This window comes from Sinocyclocheilus anshuiensis, unplaced genomic scaffold (genome assembly GCF_001515605.1).
Source record: "Sinocyclocheilus anshuiensis isolate Anshui unplaced genomic scaffold, SAMN03320099.WGS_v1.1 scaffold1578, whole genome shotgun sequence".
NCBI lineage: Eukaryota > Metazoa > Chordata > Actinopteri > Cypriniformes > Cyprinidae > Sinocyclocheilus > Sinocyclocheilus anshuiensis.
The window spans coordinates 171,464-190,736 of NW_015544225.1; the positions used below are offsets into that span (position 1 = coordinate 171,464).

The 19,273-nt window shown below is 37.7% G+C and overlaps 1 protein-coding gene and 1 long non-coding RNA gene across 5 annotated transcripts in view; one reads left to right on the forward strand and one right to left on the reverse strand.

Annotated features, from left to right (window-relative positions):
* The first annotated feature begins 1,444 nt into the window (after window positions 1-1,444).
* LOC107697303 (uncharacterized) overlaps window positions 1,445-19,273 on the forward strand; it is a 31,708-nt gene continuing 13,879 nt past the window's right edge. For 2 of the 4 annotated variants that reach the window (XR_001635184.1, XR_001635185.1), the window contains exons 1-2: window positions 1,445-1,692; window positions 1,930-2,033. This is a non-coding gene — a long non-coding RNA (uncharacterized LOC107697303). Of the gene's footprint in view, window positions 1,693-1,926; window positions 2,034-4,658; window positions 4,771-19,273 lie in introns of those variants that run through there. The other 2 variants (XR_001635186.1, XR_001635187.1) reach the window with 2 other exon arrangements.
* Window positions 14,653-16,573, reverse strand: LOC107697302 (homeobox protein six1b-like). Its single transcript, XM_016498026.1, has 2 exons — window positions 15,864-16,573; window positions 14,653-15,232 (listed from the first exon to the last, which is right to left on the reverse strand). The coding sequence occupies exons 1-2, from the start codon at window positions 16,421-16,423 to the stop codon at window positions 14,938-14,940; spliced, it is 855 nt and encodes a 284-aa protein (XP_016353512.1). The 5' UTR covers window positions 16,424-16,573; the 3' UTR covers window positions 14,653-14,937.

Genomic DNA, 19,273 nt, shown 5'->3' on the forward strand with positions numbered 1-19,273 from the left:
CATGATCTCTCTCACACACACACACACACACACACACACACGTTTACTGTACACACACTACATTTTACTGTTTGCATTTCTAGTACAACCCTCTTTCCTTAGCTCAAGTATGCAAACCTATTTGCCACATGCACTGGAATATGTATTATATTGAAAGTTACATTTTCAAATGAAAATGGCAACATGATCGTTTTATGCGTTCATATGTGCGTCATTTTAGCTGGAGGAAGAGCTGTGGTGTGATGAGGGGTGAACGCAGTGAAAACTTCAGTAGATGGGAAACCGATTATTGCTCCCCCATGATATTTTGTAAACCGGATTTATGACAAAGAACTGCACAGATGCAGATATTATAACAATCTATCGATCTGCGCCGCCGCGCTCTGCGTATTGCAAAAGAACGTGCTGAAAGACTGGGAGGAGCAAGTCTGCCACCGTTTTCAGATGAAATTTAAAGGGTACTGAGGCGATCACGAATCCATGTATAGTTTATGCAAATATCGCAAAATTTTTGTTTTATATATAAATATATATATATTTATATATATCTATAGCCACCCTAAAATGGCCTAGCGACGCCCATGCTCGTAATTTATTTAAAGCACAGACGATGTTATGATGGTTTTTACAGAGCGGGTGTTTTTTGTTTTAATTCGCACAGAATTAATTAGTTTCAACATTCTCTTTATTGCTTTTTTGAAGAGTGGAACAGAACACTGTCCAAATTACATGTATTAAACAATACAACACTGCAATAACACATATCTTCTCGATTTACATTACAGAGTTTACAATATCAAGTTTATTTGTTTGTTTTTCAACCCCTGATAAAAAAAAAACAGGCTACAGACGGTGTGGGTAATATCTTAGATCTTAGGTTAGACAGTACAGTGTCACTGGTCACTGTTAAAATTATCAAATTTTTTTTGTCGTTTTTTTTTTAAAAAGAAAAGGTCCTTTGTGAGGGAATGTGGGCTATCTGTCGAACAAGATGACAGTCGAGGGAAATGCATTATGTTTGGCTTTGTTAGAATTTAGCGCCCTCTGCTGTTAAAAGTCGTTTATTAATCTGCCCACACCATGGCCCTGATTCCTAAAAAAACAATCGAAAAGAAACTGTCTGGGTTCGAAAGCAGCTATCAATTAGTTTTTGCTGATTTGGTTAGCCTTAAACACAAACAACAACGCAATAGGCTTATGTTAAAATAAATAAATACGCGAGTTATATGCGAGTAATATTAATGTATTAGTGTAAAACAGTTGTAGGATTTCATTTCTTGTGGAATTAACATTATTTAGAATACATTCCAAGGTTCCAAGGTTATGGCTAGTAGGGCTAACTTCAGGCTACGTGACCTGCACAGACTTTTATATGCGATATTTTACAATATACCTAGTGTACAATGGCTTTGCAATAATAATAATAGATAAAACTTTACGGATTACATGGTTACATATTGATTACACGGCGTATTATCTCCTGTTCAAGGAAGCGCCGCGTCGAGCATGAACCCACACCAGCCACAGGAGCAGAGCGTCAGTCAGGTGGTCACAACAAGAGACGTGTGTAGGACACGCACATACTGTTACATCGCAGTTAGTAAACAAACTTCATGCATCCACGCCAATAGCTGTCAGTATAAAGTCCAAGACCATTGATGCCTTTGGGACCATCCGAAGAACCAGCTAAACGTAAGCAAGAACATAAACATTGCTGCTGTCGAACCAGTGATTAGATTTTCATCAAAATAATGAAACACTTCAAAGTCTCATCGTTTTGTTAATGACAGTGTATGTTCTGGAGTGACCAAACATTGTTATATCCATGTTTTTCCCAGTATTCGGAACTGGATGGATTACTGGATTTTTAAATAAATGTAAAATATTAGGATACTGATTAGTTTTAGTGTTGTCATTTGTAATTAGCAGATGGCCGGCCAAAACTGTCATTGATCAACTTTCCCAGAAGTAAAAGCGCGAGTGCGTGGATTTCGACGAGGTCGCAGCATACATTACTAAGTGAAGCGAGCGAGGTATGCGATTTATACTCGTTATATTATGTATTTTAATTAAATTGTAATTTTATTGAAATGCACATTCATTGTACAATACGCCCTCTGGTGTAAGACGTCCTCCTCACATTTAATTTTCCTCTTGGCCATAGATGGCACTAAATCGCAATAAACACATTTAGTGAATGGATTTGCACTTCTTAAATTCGACTTTTTATATTCGCAACAATTGTTAGATTTATTTATTTACTTATACAGAATTTAGATTTGTGGGGTAACATTTTTTGAAATGATAAAAACGGCATGTTGTTACAGGTGTGATTTAATAATAATAATATACTGTATATATATATATATATATATATCATTTTTTTGGGTTATATATTACATTTCTAATTTAACATTTTACATTATTAACAATTTCGAAATGATAACAGAGATTACATATATGAATATTATGGATTCAGATGTGGGATAAGGTGCCTCAGGTAGGAAATCTTTATATTATTTTCAGTTTTATGTTACAACTAAAATAGCAATTTATTTCAATTCATGCTCTGATGGCCTTGTCCTCTTCGTATAGCTCTAAGTAATGCAAGAAGAAAGACGCTATCTAAAGAATTACAAATGTAGTTTTAGAACATTATTGATGGGACTAAAAAGTAACACAGACTGCAGTTCCAAATATATAACAGATATTTGTATCGATCATCCTTGTACTGCAGTGCAGAATCGCATTATTTTCTTTTTAATTTCACCGTAGGCTATTTGTGACTGTCGCTTTCCTGTAAATATACTCTCATTTGTCTTGTACAATTTCACAATTTCAGCACCATGGCCAGAGCCTGTGCAATCTTCATATGTTTTTTTTTTCTACAGTGCTCTTACAATCATGTGCATTTGTCTACAGGCCCGTTCACACAAAAGACGATAACTACATCGATAAAGATCGTTAAAAATCGTTCTGGAGAGTCCACACCACAGCTTTAAAAGCATAGAGGAACGATATCGTCGGAATCACTTTCAAAACGATTTTTCCAGCTTAGGAATGATTAAAAAACTTTGACAGCCAATCAGAATATCCTGCTTTAAAGATCCCAAGCATTTAAAGTGGCTGACGGCTTAACTGCAGAACGTGCACAGAACATTATTGTTTCTTGGTGTAGAAGACGATAATATAGGTATTGTTGTTTGTTACCGTTCTTGTTGTAGTGAAGTAGAGGGATCAATGCAACTAGAAAGTTACTGTCTCCACCATTCATCTACAAAACAGACTTACTTACTGTGAAAATAAAAATCAAAGGTAAATCCAGACATATAGTCTGCTTTACATTTAACACATCAGTTACACATTAAAGCTACAGTTACTAAATAAGTATGCCTATATGCTCTTAAAGGGGTCATTTGATGCGATTTCAAGTTTTCCTTTCTCTTTGGAGTGGTTGTCTGAGAGTGCAAGTCTGAGAGTGCAAAGTGCAAGTGCATGTCTGCAGCCAGACCCTATTGGTCTTAACCGCAGCTTGTGTACTGCATCATCACTGTGTCTGTCACGGGACTCTGTTGCCCTTTCGGGCTTGAAGTGATGGTAAAACTAACGACATTATTAACTGTCTTGATATTTACTTTGAAAGCTGAAGCTCGCGATTATGGTTAGGGACGTTACATTTCCGATGCATGCTTGTAGTGTTCGGTCAATCACAATGCACTGGGTCAGCTGGCCAATCAGAGCAGACTGCGCTTGTCAAAGGAGGGGGCTTTGTAGAAAACGAAGCGTTTGAGAGAGGCGGGGCATAGAGGACCTACAATAATGTACAGTATTTGAAAAATAATGTGTTTTTTGAACATTAAAGCATGTCAACATATTCTGTTACACCAAGTACACAAAATAATTATCTTTAAAATAGCATCATATGACCCCTTTAATAGTACAAAGAAAAATACATTATTTCTATTTTTACGATACATTTTTTTAATTAAAATGACCTATGAGGTTATTCATGAATATAAAATGGATGTTCTTATTTTCTGTATATAATTGGAATTTGTTTTATCAGATCTTTCTTGTGTTGTTATGATTTATCACTAATTATCTTTTCCCACAGTTGTAAGCGGTTAGGCATATTATGCGGACTGTTATACAAACACTGTCCACTAGAGAGCGGCAAATATAGCAAAATGCTGCACTTTCACAATTTCTTCTCTAACAAACCTACCAATGATTTGGCTAACTATTGGCTTCTGAGAATTTGGCGTCCTGGGTGGACTTGGTGGGGGAATGGAAGCTTACAATCTCTTGGCATCTATAGTTGTTACATTTTTCCAGTCTGTATGATATCCATAGTATTTGTCAAATACTGGGCATTTTTATAATGAACAGTTTTTCACATACTGACAGTAATGACTAGCCATGACACCTAATCACACAGTTAAGGCAGATATGAAAATGACAAATGCCTGAATGAAAATTAACAAATGACAAATGAAAAGCACAATGGCTGGTTGTCACTGAATGGCTCATGAGAAACAAGTGATGCACAGAGCTAGATAATCCCCTGTAAATAATTATATATATTCATGCATATTGACATCTTAAGGAAATGATGTAAAATGACTCTTAGTGACAGAAACTCTTCCTTTTTTGCATAGAGACTTACCTCAAACCTGCAGCCCAGATGGCATGTGGCTTTAGTGCTCCTTGTTAGTATGGCAGCACATGAATGATGCAGTGACCAGTCTTGAAAACAAAATTGATCCTACAACAGATGCACTGATGGGAAATGAGGAAATAAGCATGCTTATTGTCTTGTTTTCTATATTATTTTATTATTTAAATAATGGTCTTGATTAATGGCCTGTTTTTATTTTTTTGATTGTGCCCTCTCTCTTTTTGCCAAATACTTTGTTTGAAAATATACCAATATGATACAAATTTTCATGCATGCTCAGGATTTTTTTTTTCTCTGAGCAAAATGTATAGATTCCTCACATGATGAGTGGCACCAGTTAATAAGTGCACTTGTCTGAGGAGGGATGCTGACTTGAAATCTTACAGTAGGGGTTTTATAAATAACTCTGGTCTCCGGTTTCTGCAGCTGTCACCATAGTTAATTCCTGCCCCTTGTATCTCTCTGAGGACGGTCTGTGAACCCTAACAAGTCCTGGTGTACGAGATAGCTTGTAGATTCATTCAAGACCAGAAAGCATCCTGTTATAAAGAAAAGGCCACTGTGAAGCGTAAAGTCCCTCATTGACTGTGCATTATGACCATTTCTTGTGGGTTTTGACTTTAATATATTTGATCTTTGAATATATTCAAAGATTCCTATCAATAGAATCTATTCTTTGAATAGAACACTTCTATATCATCCTGCTTTCAATTTCTGAATATATTCAAAGGAGATGCAAATTATGGTTCATCGTAGAAAGACCTGATACTAGCTTTTCTTTACAGTCTCTGTAAAGATAGGTACTCGGCTACTTTTCATTTGTATTTCTTCCTGTATCCATAATTTGAAGCTTATCTTGCAATGTGAAACAGATCCTGGTTAAGGTGTGTTAAACCCTCATGCAACCCAGTAATTCTGGTCGAGGAGCAGCGGATGCAGACTGAGCCGCTGAATCTCTGTCCTCTTCATTATTATCCCCATCCCACACACTGAACCCGGCGGGCCTTTAGATGAGACCGGGTGCTAATGAGGCTAAAGCGGCCTCTTCCGTGGGGATCTGAGTGAAGAACACTCACTAGGGCATTAAGGCTTTGTCTCATTCTTTTGACATGGCAGTGAAATAGCTATAATTAATTCAGTTCCTAGATGTTAAAGGACATAGAAGGAACTAAACATTCACTTTTTTGGGCTGGCATGTATTCAAACATATATGCACAAAAATGTTAATTTTATCATTTGTAATCCTGCAATATAGTATTATTGTCAACTAGATAAATAGATATTGATTTTCATTTTATATTAAAATTGGTGTCAATACAATGTACAATAGGAGGTATGCAGGTTATACAGTGGGTACGGAAAGTATTCAGACCCCCTTAAATTTTTCACTCTCACAGGTTGTTGTTGACATTGAAATAGAGGTGCCACATGTGTGTGATTGATGGCAGGCCACTAAAATTTGAGTGACTTTAACAAGGAAAGAATGCATAGAAACAAAGTGGAGGTGGTGTATTTGTGTGTGTGTGTGTAAAAACAAAATATATAATGCATTTGGAAAGAATTACTACTTATCAGCAGGAATGCATTAAATGAATCAAAAGTGACAGTGAAGACATTTATGATGTCACAAAAGATATCAAAACATTTGAAATAAACACTGGCCCTTTGAACTTTCTATTCATCAAAGAATAGACAAAAATGTAACAGTTTCCACAAAAATATTCGGCAGTGTAACGGGGCTGACGAGACGTGAGACGTGTGGATCCATCTGCAAGCTTTATTAAAGAGACGTGGTAAACAGGCAGGGTCAAACAATGGCAAACAGGTATATAGCGGGCAAAACACAAGAATAGTCCCAGGGCTAGCGTAGGTCACCGATCGGCAGACAGAATCACAGGGGCGAGACGAGAGGGAAAAATCCAGGAAAACAGGCAAAGATCAGAAACCGCGAAAACAGGCAAGGCAAGGCAAAACAAGGAAAACTCAGAGACTCGGAATGGGACTCGGAATGGGGTACGGGCTAAACAATACTCAGCAGAGAAAGGTGGTTAGAGTGGGTGTTATATAGTGAGTGAGGTGATTAGAAACAGCTGTGTGCAATGAGTGCAATCAGTGCAGTGTGCATATCGTGCAAAGAATGATGGGATATGTAGTCCGGGGTGCTATGCAACAGTTTGTGTTGTGCGAGAGTCAATGTAATGGAAAGGGTGACCTCTGGTGGTGAATAAACGGAAGTCCATGGACCGAATTCGTGACAGGCAGCATCATTGATAATACTAATAAAAGTTTCTTGAGCAGCAAATCAGCATATTATAATAATTTCTGAAGGATCATGTGATACTAATGACTGCAGTAATGCTGCTGCAAATTGAGCAAATTGTCATTAATTATATTTTAAAATATATTACACACTTTATTTTAAGGTCTAATTCTCACTATTAACTATATTAACTATGACTTTTGCCTCAATAAACTCTTAATTACTGCTTATAAATATTTAGCAAGGTTGTTAAGTTTAGTTATTGACTCGGATTAAGGATGTAGAATGCATGGTCATGCATTAATATGTGCTTTATAAGTACTAATAAACAGTATTATTGTAATATAAAAAATAATATTGTAATAATATTTCACAATATTACTGTTTTACTGTGATTTTGAATAATAAATGCTGCCTTGGTGAGCATGAAAAACTTTTTTCAAAAATATTTAACAACCTTAAGTTACCAAACCCAAACTTTTTAACTGTAGTGTATATGATGTATGGCTTAGTGTTTTAACAGTTTTAACTGACACCCTATTTCTGCAGCTTATTTATTATATACAGCTTATTTATGGAGACACTGGGCCATCAGGCCAAATATTTGTTACAAACTTCAAGTATTGAAAGTATGAATACATAAAATAACTTTATAATCCTTAACCATCTTCCGAGGTAGAAAATGTAGAATAAAGAACCATAAAGATAATTGCTTTTGAGCACAGCATACTGATAAACTCAGGACAGTGGCTGAACCTTTAAAGTCTTCATCATGTCTGTTAGCATGCATAGCAGAGACGATGCAGGATTAGAAATTATTTTATTTCTTGCACAGAGCCGTCCAGGCTTGTCTCAGATGCGGAGGACATCAAAGGTGTTTCCAGTTTGTCTCACTTTATGAGTTTATGCTTTGTCACTCATTTAACTCTCACGATAAGCTTCGGTGAAGCATGACCAGCTTTGCAATGAGCAGTGACAGACAGCACTAAACATTCCAAGCAGTGGGGAACAGGACAGCTGAGAAAGAGAAAGACAACTCGCTTGGTTTTGCAACGTGTGACTGCTAAAGTATTTGACTTTTACTGCATGAAAACATCTAAAGGCATAGCTTTTTCTTCTTCACTTTGTCACCTTCTCCCTGAGTCACCTCTCTGGCATCCTTCTCTTTTTTTTTTCCCTCTCACTCTTCCATCTCACTCTTCCCTCCATCATCTGTTAGGTGACCAGTATCCGCCAGGTTTGTGAGCCTCTTTTGTCTCGGAGCAGGAGATGTTGGCGCAGCCGGATCATGTTTCAAACTTTCATTTCCTGAAATGTTTGAGGGAACATCCAGGGTTTTATCAGTGCCTGTTACACTGAGCGAGGGGAGGGGAGGAAGGGGGAAGGAGCTCGAGTTACCTGGCTAGTCACTTAGCCATCAATGAACAAACGACTCTCTCTTTGAGCTGAGCCTGTACGGGGTCTCGTACAGGCCCCCTCCGTTATGATTCAGTTTTGCTCAGCACTCACTCGGACACACACATGCAAAATGTATAGTGCTGCTCATGATGTATTAACAATAGATATAAAGCAGGAGTTCAAGGTCAAACAAAACTAATGTGTTTAATATTGTGTGTGAACCCAGCATAGACTAGCAAGAAGCCACATGATATCTTAATGGGATAGTTCACCTAAAAATTTAAATCATTACTCACTGTCATGTCGTTCAGAATCGGTTTGCCTTTTTCTGTGAAACATACACACACAAACACACACACACACACACACACACACACAGAGTGGAGGATCAGTTATGTTACAAATCCAATAAATCAGAATGTTTGTCTAGATGTGTAGCCGACCCTTCTTTTGGACATTAAATCACATATTAAACATTAAGACATCAGGTTAAGTAGTTCATAATTGTCTGTTAATCTGCCCTCTGCCACCATGTTCAATATCTTTGAAAGAATATTGAAAGAACAATTTTTGTCACTACAATGAAAGTCAATGGGGTCCAAAAAAAAAGTAGTTTTCGGTGAACTAGCTTTAAATTCAGTGCAAATTAAAAATGATTGACCTTCTCTCCTGGACGCAGATCAAGATGTTATGACAGGGTGTCTGTCAGCGCTGGTCACCTGTGAGTCTCCTCCCACAATGCCCCTCTTCACCTCTGTAATTGTGCGTGTCTTCACCTCTGCACTCCACAGGAAGGATCTCCTTTCTGTGTTTGTCAAGTCTTCTTAAAAAAAACCCAGTGTGGAAATGTCCAGTGTGAAACGATAGCTGGGTTTGTTCGGTTTAGAGCTTCAGAATATGTGTGTAAACAAACAGTTATTCTCCCTCACCTTAGATGATCTCAGTTTTTGTGCGACTTTCTTAGATTGGTATCTATATCGTTGCTTTTCTTATCATTTAAACTGAATGCACAATACTTAAATTATTTTCATGTTATGGCAGACAACAGATAAATGGCAGATACAAAAAAGTTTACACTAAAAGTCTATACTTTATATAACTATATACTAGTTAAATATATTAAAAATAAATTATACTAAAATCAATCATTTAAAATTCTACAAATAAATAAATGGATACTTATTTTGAGATTTGCTAAAAAATAAATAAATGTAACTGTGTTATAAATAACATTTACTGTAACATGTCAATAAATTATTTATTATAAATATATAAATATAAATGTTTTTGCTCTTTAAAGTCTCGTATGCGCACCAAGGCTGCATTTATTTGATCAAAAATACATTAAAACAGTAAATCTGTGAAATACTATTACAGTTTAAAATAACAGTTTTTTAAAAATGTAATTTATTCCTGTGATGATAAAGCTGAATTTTCAGCATCATTATTCCAGTCTTCAGTGTCACATGATCCTTCAGAAATCATTCTAATATGATGATTTGGTGCTCAAGAAACATTATTATTATTATCAATGTTGAAAACATTCATGCTGCTTAATATTTTTGTGGAAACCATGATACGTTTTTTTTTTTTTTAAGATTTTTTGATGACTAGAAAGTTCAAAAGAATAGCATTTATTTGAAATAGATATTTTTGTAGTGTTATTTGCTGGCCCCAAACTTTTAAACAGTGGCTTGTGTATCATTTCTAGATTATTCCTCCCTTTCTGCCTGTTTATTACCATCTGTATATAGCACCTATGCAACATTTATTTTTTTGAAGTATACTCAACCTTTTTGTGCAATGTAAGCCAGGCCTCCCATAGTCTTGAAAACATGAGGAACAGAGTGAGTGAGGTTTGTTGGTGTGAATGTGACTGTGTACACACACATCTACATGTCCATTTATATGAGGCTGTGCATTCTACGCGTCGGCTGCTCCATGGTCATCACCCTTAAATACCTGCTCTATGAACCCTGGAGTGGCTGACGCCAGGCTCGCAGCGAGTCTGTGAAAAACCCCTGCCCTCTTACTCTTCAGACGCTGCTGATGGAGGACTCCCCGTCTGGGTGACAACTGCCTCCACTCGTTTATCAGTGGCTTGGCTTTGAAACCTGAGCCTCTGTGACCGTTTGGAAGTAATCCGTTACCCAGCTCAGCAGAACAGACCATGACCATCGAGGGTGCTGGAAAAGCGTGTGTCCCTCGACTTTTTACAGATAAAAGCGTGAAGTAATGCCAAATTGGAGTAATATTGCTGTCATTTTGACAAATCTATAAAAGACAAAAACTTCCCCAGAGAGGAAGCTCATCTGAAATCAGCTGTAATTCTGCTGTACAGAGAGATGATGCACAGGCAGGTGTGCGGCACAGGCTTTAGTCAGCCTTTTATGATGTGTGTTTGCTTGAGTGCTTGTCAATGCATAAGGGAACGTGGTATTTGTTTTTTCACAAGCGTTGCCTTTTTTTGACCTCCTACATTGAAAATTAGTTCCCTGTGTTGTACCATGGGACTCCCTGTGAAGGTACCGTAGTCTGAAGCTCTGATTATGTTTTTTCCAGACCTTCCTACATCAGATAATTACAATAATTATAATTGTATTGTTAATGTAAACGTTGATGTCCTTTTGTAATGGAGCACAATGCTGGTCGATCGACAGTCAGAGAAACGCGCAGTCACTGTGGTGATGCCATTAGTCATAACTTCCTGTAAGGTGATACAACGTACTGCCTTGGGCTCATTCATCCAACGTCATTCTTTTTAGTTTGTTTTGGGAATTATGAACAAAGCCAAAACGAAACAACATTTGTTTTAAAGCTGTACATTTAATTTTAAACAAGTTATTTTGCCAAACAAGTAAAAATCATAATAGGTGACCTAAAAGTTAAAATTCTGTCAAGTCATTCCAAACCTGTATGACTTGCCTTCTTCTGTGGAACACACACAAAAAAAAAGGAATTTCAATGTATTGGTATTTTTCATTTCTTTGTCTATGCAATGTTGTTTTAGACCCCATTGACTTTCATTGTATGGACAAACACTGCAAAAACATTCTTCAAAATATCTTCTTTTGTGTTTCACAGAAGAAAGAAAGTCGTACAGGTTTGGACATCAGGGTGGATAAGTGATGAAGACATTTATTTTTTTTTTTTTCCACTTTTCCTTTAATAATGGAATAAAAAATAGGGTAGGAACTTATTTGTGTGTTCTTGTTACACAAGTACTTACTGTAGTAATAACAGCAAATTATGCATAATTACATGCAACTAACCCTAAACCAAACCCTAATCCTATATCCAAATAGTGTTAACTATTATTACTCAGTTTTAAACATATAATTACACTGTAACAATGACACCTTAAAATAAAGTGCAACTGAAAATAGAATATTATTTAATAATATTTGATAGATTATATCTATCTTCTTTGATTTATGATTCAGTGAATTGTAATGAATGCTCCACTGAGTTTTCAGAGTCCAATACAGTTAATAAGGGATTCTCAGCACCTCTCCAAGGCCATATTCTTTGACGACACAACCATATGGAAAACTACTTTCGCATATTATTGCAAATGCCCAACTGTCCCTTAGCGCTCCAGTGATTTATTATAAGCTGTTAACACAAACTAACATTTGCCTCCGACACAGAACCGTCTTAATCTTCTAAATTCTAAAGTTCCTTTAAACAGTTTATGTCTATCTTTTCTCAACCATCTGTATGTTAATTTGTCAAATGTGTGCTGTCACACAGATTTCTCCACTTGATATTTCAAAAACCTTTCAGGCTGTACAGGTTCCAAAGGTTTTGTCTTGTGTGTATGTTGTTTGTTTGTCCCATCCTGTAATACCATGATGCCTCACTGAGCCGAACCTCGAGGCGAGGGATGACCTGAGCTCAGGTGACAAAAGGTAATACAGGGAAGGGCAGGGAGCCATGAAGCCCACCTGTTCTCCCTTTACCCCCCTTAACAACTCCCAAAAGTCTCAACTATTATCTGTGAAGAAAATGGCACTCAGTCATTCCCCCTCCTAAACCCCACAAAGGCTGCTCACATTACAGCCGAACCCTTTTCTTCCCACATAAGGAACACTCTATTTGTCTCATTCACGTTCAGCACAGGCCCACTAGAGCTCCAAACACTCTTTCCCAACCTGCTCGCTTTTTGGGTGGTGACAAAATAACAGCAAACCTGGTTTTAAAGTTCATACTTTTTATATTTTTCATTTACTATTATTATTAATATTTTACTTTTTGTGCTCGACTTTAAATAATTGTGGCATGTTGAATAAAGCTGTACAGCGTACCAAGGTATATTTGGTTTACTCTTTTTCTGTTTGAGTTCAGTATTCAATACTTAACATTTATTAAAGGGATCGTTCACCCAAAAATTGACAATTCTGTCATTATTGACTCTCCCTTAAGTCATAAAAAACCTGCATGACTTTCTTTCTTCTGTAGAACACGGAAGAAGATATTATGAAGACTGTTGAGGCTGTAAATGACATTAGATTAAATGGCTTTCATTGTATGGATAAAAAGGGATTAAAAACAGTTTTAAAATATCTTTTGTTTCACAGAATGAAGAAAGTTATAGGTTTGGAACAACATGAGGATGAGTAAATTATGACAATTTTATTTTTGGGGGTGAACTGTCCTAAGTAGCATTTTTAGAAAATGTGAATTAGGCTGTATTTGTTAGGTATCTCTTATAATGTTGTGTAGATGTATTGTCACATTTTTAAATATCCACAAATATATGTTCTCATGTAAACCATGTTTAAATGGCCTAAATACGAAATAGTACATTAATTTTACATAGTCTGAGTAATTCGCTAATCTGATTAGGCTATCTAATAATTAAAACAATATAAAGGGAATGTAGATTAGAAACGAAAAAAAATGGTACCCGCACGACTGTCAACAAATGTTGCATTCAACGTAAAAATTGCACGTTTTGGTACCCTTGGGGCAGATTTGAAGTTGCCCCTCTATGGGCGGTTCTGGGTCTCCAGTGCTCTACAATGCGAACCGAGCGCAAGCAACTGGTTCCGATTAGCGACCGGAAATCCTCAGTACTCTCTGTTAAAAACAATTACCCTGACATGCGTGCGTGGAAGATGGGTGGGAGGCTGCCTGGTTACTCAACATTTAGCTGGCCTAACGGTCCTTGTAAATTCTTTGATCTGTCCACATTTTAAATGAGCCAACATTGGGCAATGCCAAATAATGTAGTTAGGGCCTATTCTTTAAGGGTTAAAATTAGTGGAGGACATTTTTATTATTTTTTTTATTAGTAGCCTATTAGTATTGTTAATGTTGTTGTTGTTGTCTGAAGACCATGAGATAACAAGAACATCAGTCAGCTGGCCCCAAAACCATGTTTGCGTTTTTGCTCAAAAGAAACTTATGAATGAAGCCACGTGAGTTTGCCTCCCGCAGCTGGTATGTCTTCTCTTTGGCCCAGAACCACCAGAACAAACATTGGGAGAGCGCAAAGTAAACACCCCACTACAAACCTAACGATGCACTGCGACCACAAAAGCAACACGCGCCTCCTGAGGCTAGAGGAAAATCAACAACTCCCCGCTTTTTGTTGACCCACATTATTAAGAGGACGTTTGTGACATGGGAACATTATATAGTGATGAGCTGGATGAATTAGCCTAAAAGAAGAAGGGCTATTATTATAATAATTTAAATTAATAGCGTCATGCAATAGCCTATTTTATCTATTAATTTAGTTTTTTGTACCTTTTAATAATTCGTTATTAGTTATTTACTAATTTCTCTTGGGCTGTGTCCTTTGTCATTTCTACGCAAATTAAGAAATGTAAAAACTAATAGTTTGGTATTCGATTTAAGTTTGATCTGGGATGAACAATGGAGCGGGAAAAACAAGGTAGTTTTATTATACAATGATTGCCAATAGGATTTAGGAAATAATAGGATTTTTTGTAACAAATGTATGTGCTTTTGTAGAGTAGATGATGAGCGAGGATATTTTCGTCTGATACATGAAGTGAATACTCGAATGTGTTATTTTTACCCTTAATTAAAATTAACTTCACTTTTTTTCTTATTTAAATGTAATGGTGTAACCTACTGTATTCTATTCTGAATTATTTACAGGTTATAATACAAAGACCTGACGCTTCATCTGTAAATATTTTTTCACCATACCTGCTTTGTCAAACAGATTTATGGCGACAATTACCATCCCGAAATTGTATTTAAACAGAACTATGAGTTTTCCACTAATTCATCTTAGGATTTTATTGGTGCAAACAGAATGATGAAATGCTAGACGAACGTCTTATTAGTTTGAAGAAAAGAATCGTTTTATTAACTGCTTTTGGTTTGTCTTCTGACCAGTTTAACGACTTGGCAAATGTCAGTCCGTAATATAGTCTACCACGGTAAAGCGTACCACTGAGTATTTCTCTGAAAACCAGAGAAAAATTAAGGAGTTTTACTTAGATTTATACTGTTCTTTTCCCCTTATATATATATATATATATACAGTAAAAGTGGCAGATCTCAGTCTATATTTGGTACAAAATAAACAAAAATAAATAAAAGCTCATTCGTAATCACTTAATTAAGAACCGAGGTCCACTAGGCTTGAAGTTAAAGGGCCCAGTAATGAATCCTGAAGCTGATGTGGGTGTCCTTGCATGCCGTGTACCGACTGTGCGGCGCCGAGGCCGGTCATGGAGTACGCGGACGCACCGGGGTGGCTCATGTTACCCTGGAGCAGGAGCGCGGAGTTCTGGTCAGGACTCTGCGGGGGCGAGAATTCGTCCTCCGAGCTTGACATCAGGGACTTCCCGCCGTCCAGCGGTGACAGCTGGTTCTGTTTGTTAGCGCCAGTGTTGTTGTTCTCGCTGTTCTCTCTGTCAAAGATAATGAGAGCAGGGTTAACTTTATATTGTAGATAAAATATGCTGTGTAAAATATACAGTAGTAGTTTTCTTGAATCTAAATCTAATAAAAGAAATTCTCACACATTCAAATTCAAATTTATTTCATAATTACTGAACGGCCAATTGGCCATCGAAATAAAAGGAATACTTTGAATTTGAATGATCTGAAAATATCGGTAGTTTATCTTTAATCTGGCTTCACTGGAATTCTCTCTGACTGTTAAAATAAAAATTTAAGTATTTAAAAAAATAAAAATAGGTGCTCCATCTGGTAACAAATTAATTGCTTAACAAATATTATAAAACACAACTGAATCAACCTGATTTTATTGGTCACACTAATAAATATAAGTTGTAAAAGCTATATGATAGAAATAGATCCTTAAGGTAACAATTGTATGCTTTTCCAGTGATAAGCTACGACGCCGATCTCTGTTTTGTTTATTCTAATATAAAGCAGCGCACTTGGAATCCAAGTAAATATGTCAACAATAGCATCATCAGCACTGCAACAGCCGTCAGATGTAAAGTAAGTGTTATGAGCAGCTACACGTGCTGTATGAAACGCGTTTTTATTTTGTTCTCAGGTGATTGAGCTTACCTTTCTTTTGCCTCCGCTGCGCGATCCCTCTGCCGTCTGTTTTTAAACCAGTTGCTCACTTGTGTGGTGGTCAGCCCTGTGGCCTCGGCCAGCTCCCTCTTTTCCCGAGGAGATGGATAGGGGTTGTGCGTGTACCACTCCCGCAGCACACCGCGGGATTTCTCCTTAAAACAGTAGCTGGTCTCCTCGCCGTCCCATATTGTGCGTGGCAGAGGAAATTTCCTCCGCACTCGATATTTCCCCACCGCTCCCAGCGGTCGCCCCCTCAGCTTCTCAGCCTCAACGTAATGGGCCTTAAGCCACAGCTGCTGCAGCTTCGGGTGGTTGTGCGGAGAGAACTGGTGACTCTCTAGTATCTTATAAAGTTCCCTGAAGTTTCCACGGTGAAAGGCGACGACAGCCTTTGCTTTGAGGACGCTCTCGTTCTTGTGGAGATGGTCGCAGGCCGGAAGAGACCACAGAAAACGGCCGAGACGCTCGAGGTTCCCCCCTTGTTGCAGCACCTCACACACACACGCGACTTGCTCCTGAGTAAACCCGAAGGAAGGCAACATTGACATGACGTCTGACTCTCGCTACCAAACCGCTCTCCTCTAGATGCTGCGAAGGAAGCGGAATGGGAGACACCCCGTTTGCCTTCGTTTAATGAGAGCGATTAGGTCGCTTGACAAGATTTTTGGGCTTAGAGATGTTCTCTGCGCGCGCCGGGAAGTTTTTGGTGTTTGTTGAAGACAGTTTGCTCACTATCGACTCACGTCGCGCTAAAAGAGCACTGCGCGACTGTTGATTGGCTCTCCAGCTGCCCTATCCCCATCAGCAGTGAGGAGAAAACTCTGCTTCCATTTCCTCCCACGGGGACTCGGTGGTCTGAAACTGGATCCCCCGTCTCCAGTTCTACCTGAGGGAGCCGGGCACCTCGATACTAATCAATTATTGCAACTGTCTGAAGGCAGCGTTCACTCCTATTGCACCCAACGCCATTACATGCTTTTTTGGCACTTATTTTTTATCCTAACAGAATTTGAATGCACAATGCTGTGTAAGTGAAGAATGTCAAATGAACTGAATCGTCTCTATTTATTAAATAATAGTCTAAGAAAAGTCGTTCCTCAATTGAAAATGAATTATTAGATAGACAATTCTTATGCGTAACAGATAATCATGCATTTGCTACACAGTTATTTGCACTCTGCCTGGCTTGTGCCATTGTCAAGGGCACACGCTGTGCGCAAGGTCTAGATGCGCGCAAAGATATTTGGAGTCCCATTAAAAACAATCAGCCTCTCGAGCTGGTAAGATAACCTAATGCTAGTCACTAGATAAGTAGCGCCCCCGGCTTTTCAAACTGTGCGACTGAACATGCGAGACCGGTAGAATCTCTGAAATGGCGCTGCATGGTTACACAAAGACTGTGATGCATTTATTTACAAGAAACCTGAGCCAAATCAAAGTTAATATCTATAAATTACCCACTTCAAGTATAACATCTGCTGTTTATTTGAGTTCCACAAAATCGGTAAAACAAAAACGAGAAAAATAAATTAACTTTATTAGGCTAGAAAATATATTTAGATGAAAACTTATCGTACTATTTTTTTCTGTTTAGTTTATACTTTTTATTTAGGACAAAAAACATTAAATAAAGCCTGTGGCACTTAAATGATCTGTATTCTATAGGCTCGGAAAAAAATGCATTCGTCCCAGCTCTTTCTTTCTAGTCATCTCTCGTCTCTCTGTACAGTGAAATCTAAAACCGGTGCATTAGTAAATTAGTTCTGTCTTCGTCGAGGTCTTTGCCATCCAGACGCTGTTTTAAGGCATAGATCGCGTTTCTTTATCTTCGTTGAAATCTGCAACCTGACACCACGGCGAAGCAAAACTCACAATCACTCACCCAGAATGGAGCACCTCTTTTAATTTAATTTGAGACGCGGCGTTCATTTTAAGACGCTCTTTACGCATGGGGCCGTTAATGTGGACTATACTTAAGGAGCCTCCACTGTTCCCTCTATCTGGCGCTGAAATGATCTTGCAAGCCTCGAGACATTGACATAAAAAGAGGACTTAATCTGTTTTAGCCGCCAATCCGTACACCTGTGAAAACAACTCTTTGCCCACTGTCTCTGAAGGGTCAGAGAGGAGCAGGCTAATGAAAGCTGCCCCATCCATCTGTCCCGAAATATCACCCAAGGCACAAAAAAACATTTCAAATGTAAAAGCTAAAGATCTACCACAAATTATTTTCTGGACTTACAAGTTGTTTTAAAATACATTTCAGTTTTTTTTTTTTTTTAGAAAATTCCCAATTTGTTTAATTTGTTCACTTCTAAGGTTTTAAACTTATTTGTCTCTTTTTACACAATTAAATAAGAGCACTTAGCCTATCTTACAAAATGACATAGCCTTGTCTGTACACTACATTTATTTTTTAACGTTCATGCGAATATCTACGGTCTTATTATTCTGACGTTTTTATTAGATTAAATTAAGTTTCTTAAGTTTGTAACGGTGGTTTTCCAATTCGTAACCAATTTTCCATTGCCGTATGTGACTGTAGACTTTATTGAATTTAACGACTTTAGGTCTCTTCGTCAGTAGGGTCAAGTATCCGCTTCAGTGTAACGGCACACGGGCCTGTGATTGACGGCGCTCGGGTTGTCGTAATGTCTCCACCACATTGCGGCGCGCCCCCTCCTTAAACCTCAGAAATCGAAAGGCCGTGCCCGTTCTCAGGCCCTGATCATTTCAAGATGTGCTCTTTTATGGCCTAAAGGCGAGGGTTGGCAAGGTCGACGCTAACTCCTGCACACATACCAATGGTAAACACACCATAAACTGCTTCCCTCAAAAAGACATCACGGTAAGTTATACATTGGATAACAATGAGGTCATTCTCTTAAAGTATGTTTCGGTCACGTCCATAACTCTCCAGACATATTAAAGGAATAGCTGAAACGCAGAACGCTATATTAAACCAGCAGTAATTCCGTTAGTAATCACGTTATTCTTATTTTTTAGCAGTTTGAGAGAACGATTTTTAACATCCACGTTCTATTAAAGCGCCATTATTGATTATCGATTAACATCAGAGTCCAAAGAGTAGACAAAAACTGATTGCAAATAAATAAATAAAAGCAACTCGCAAATCTTGGTGTAACAAGAGAATCAAAGAAGGTTGCAGCTTAAAGGACTTGTACATTTAATGAAGTCATAGGGTGAATTAAGGTAATCTGGGTTTAAAAAAAGAGGGACATTGGGTAATAATGTGACACTTATACTTTGTACTCTGTATATTTTCCTTTATGTTGTGATATGGTAAGTTATGACATTGCTGATCTGACATAATGAGGGTAACAATCCCTGAGTCAACTGCAGAAATGTCAAAAATGCCCCATGAACTTGCCATTGCA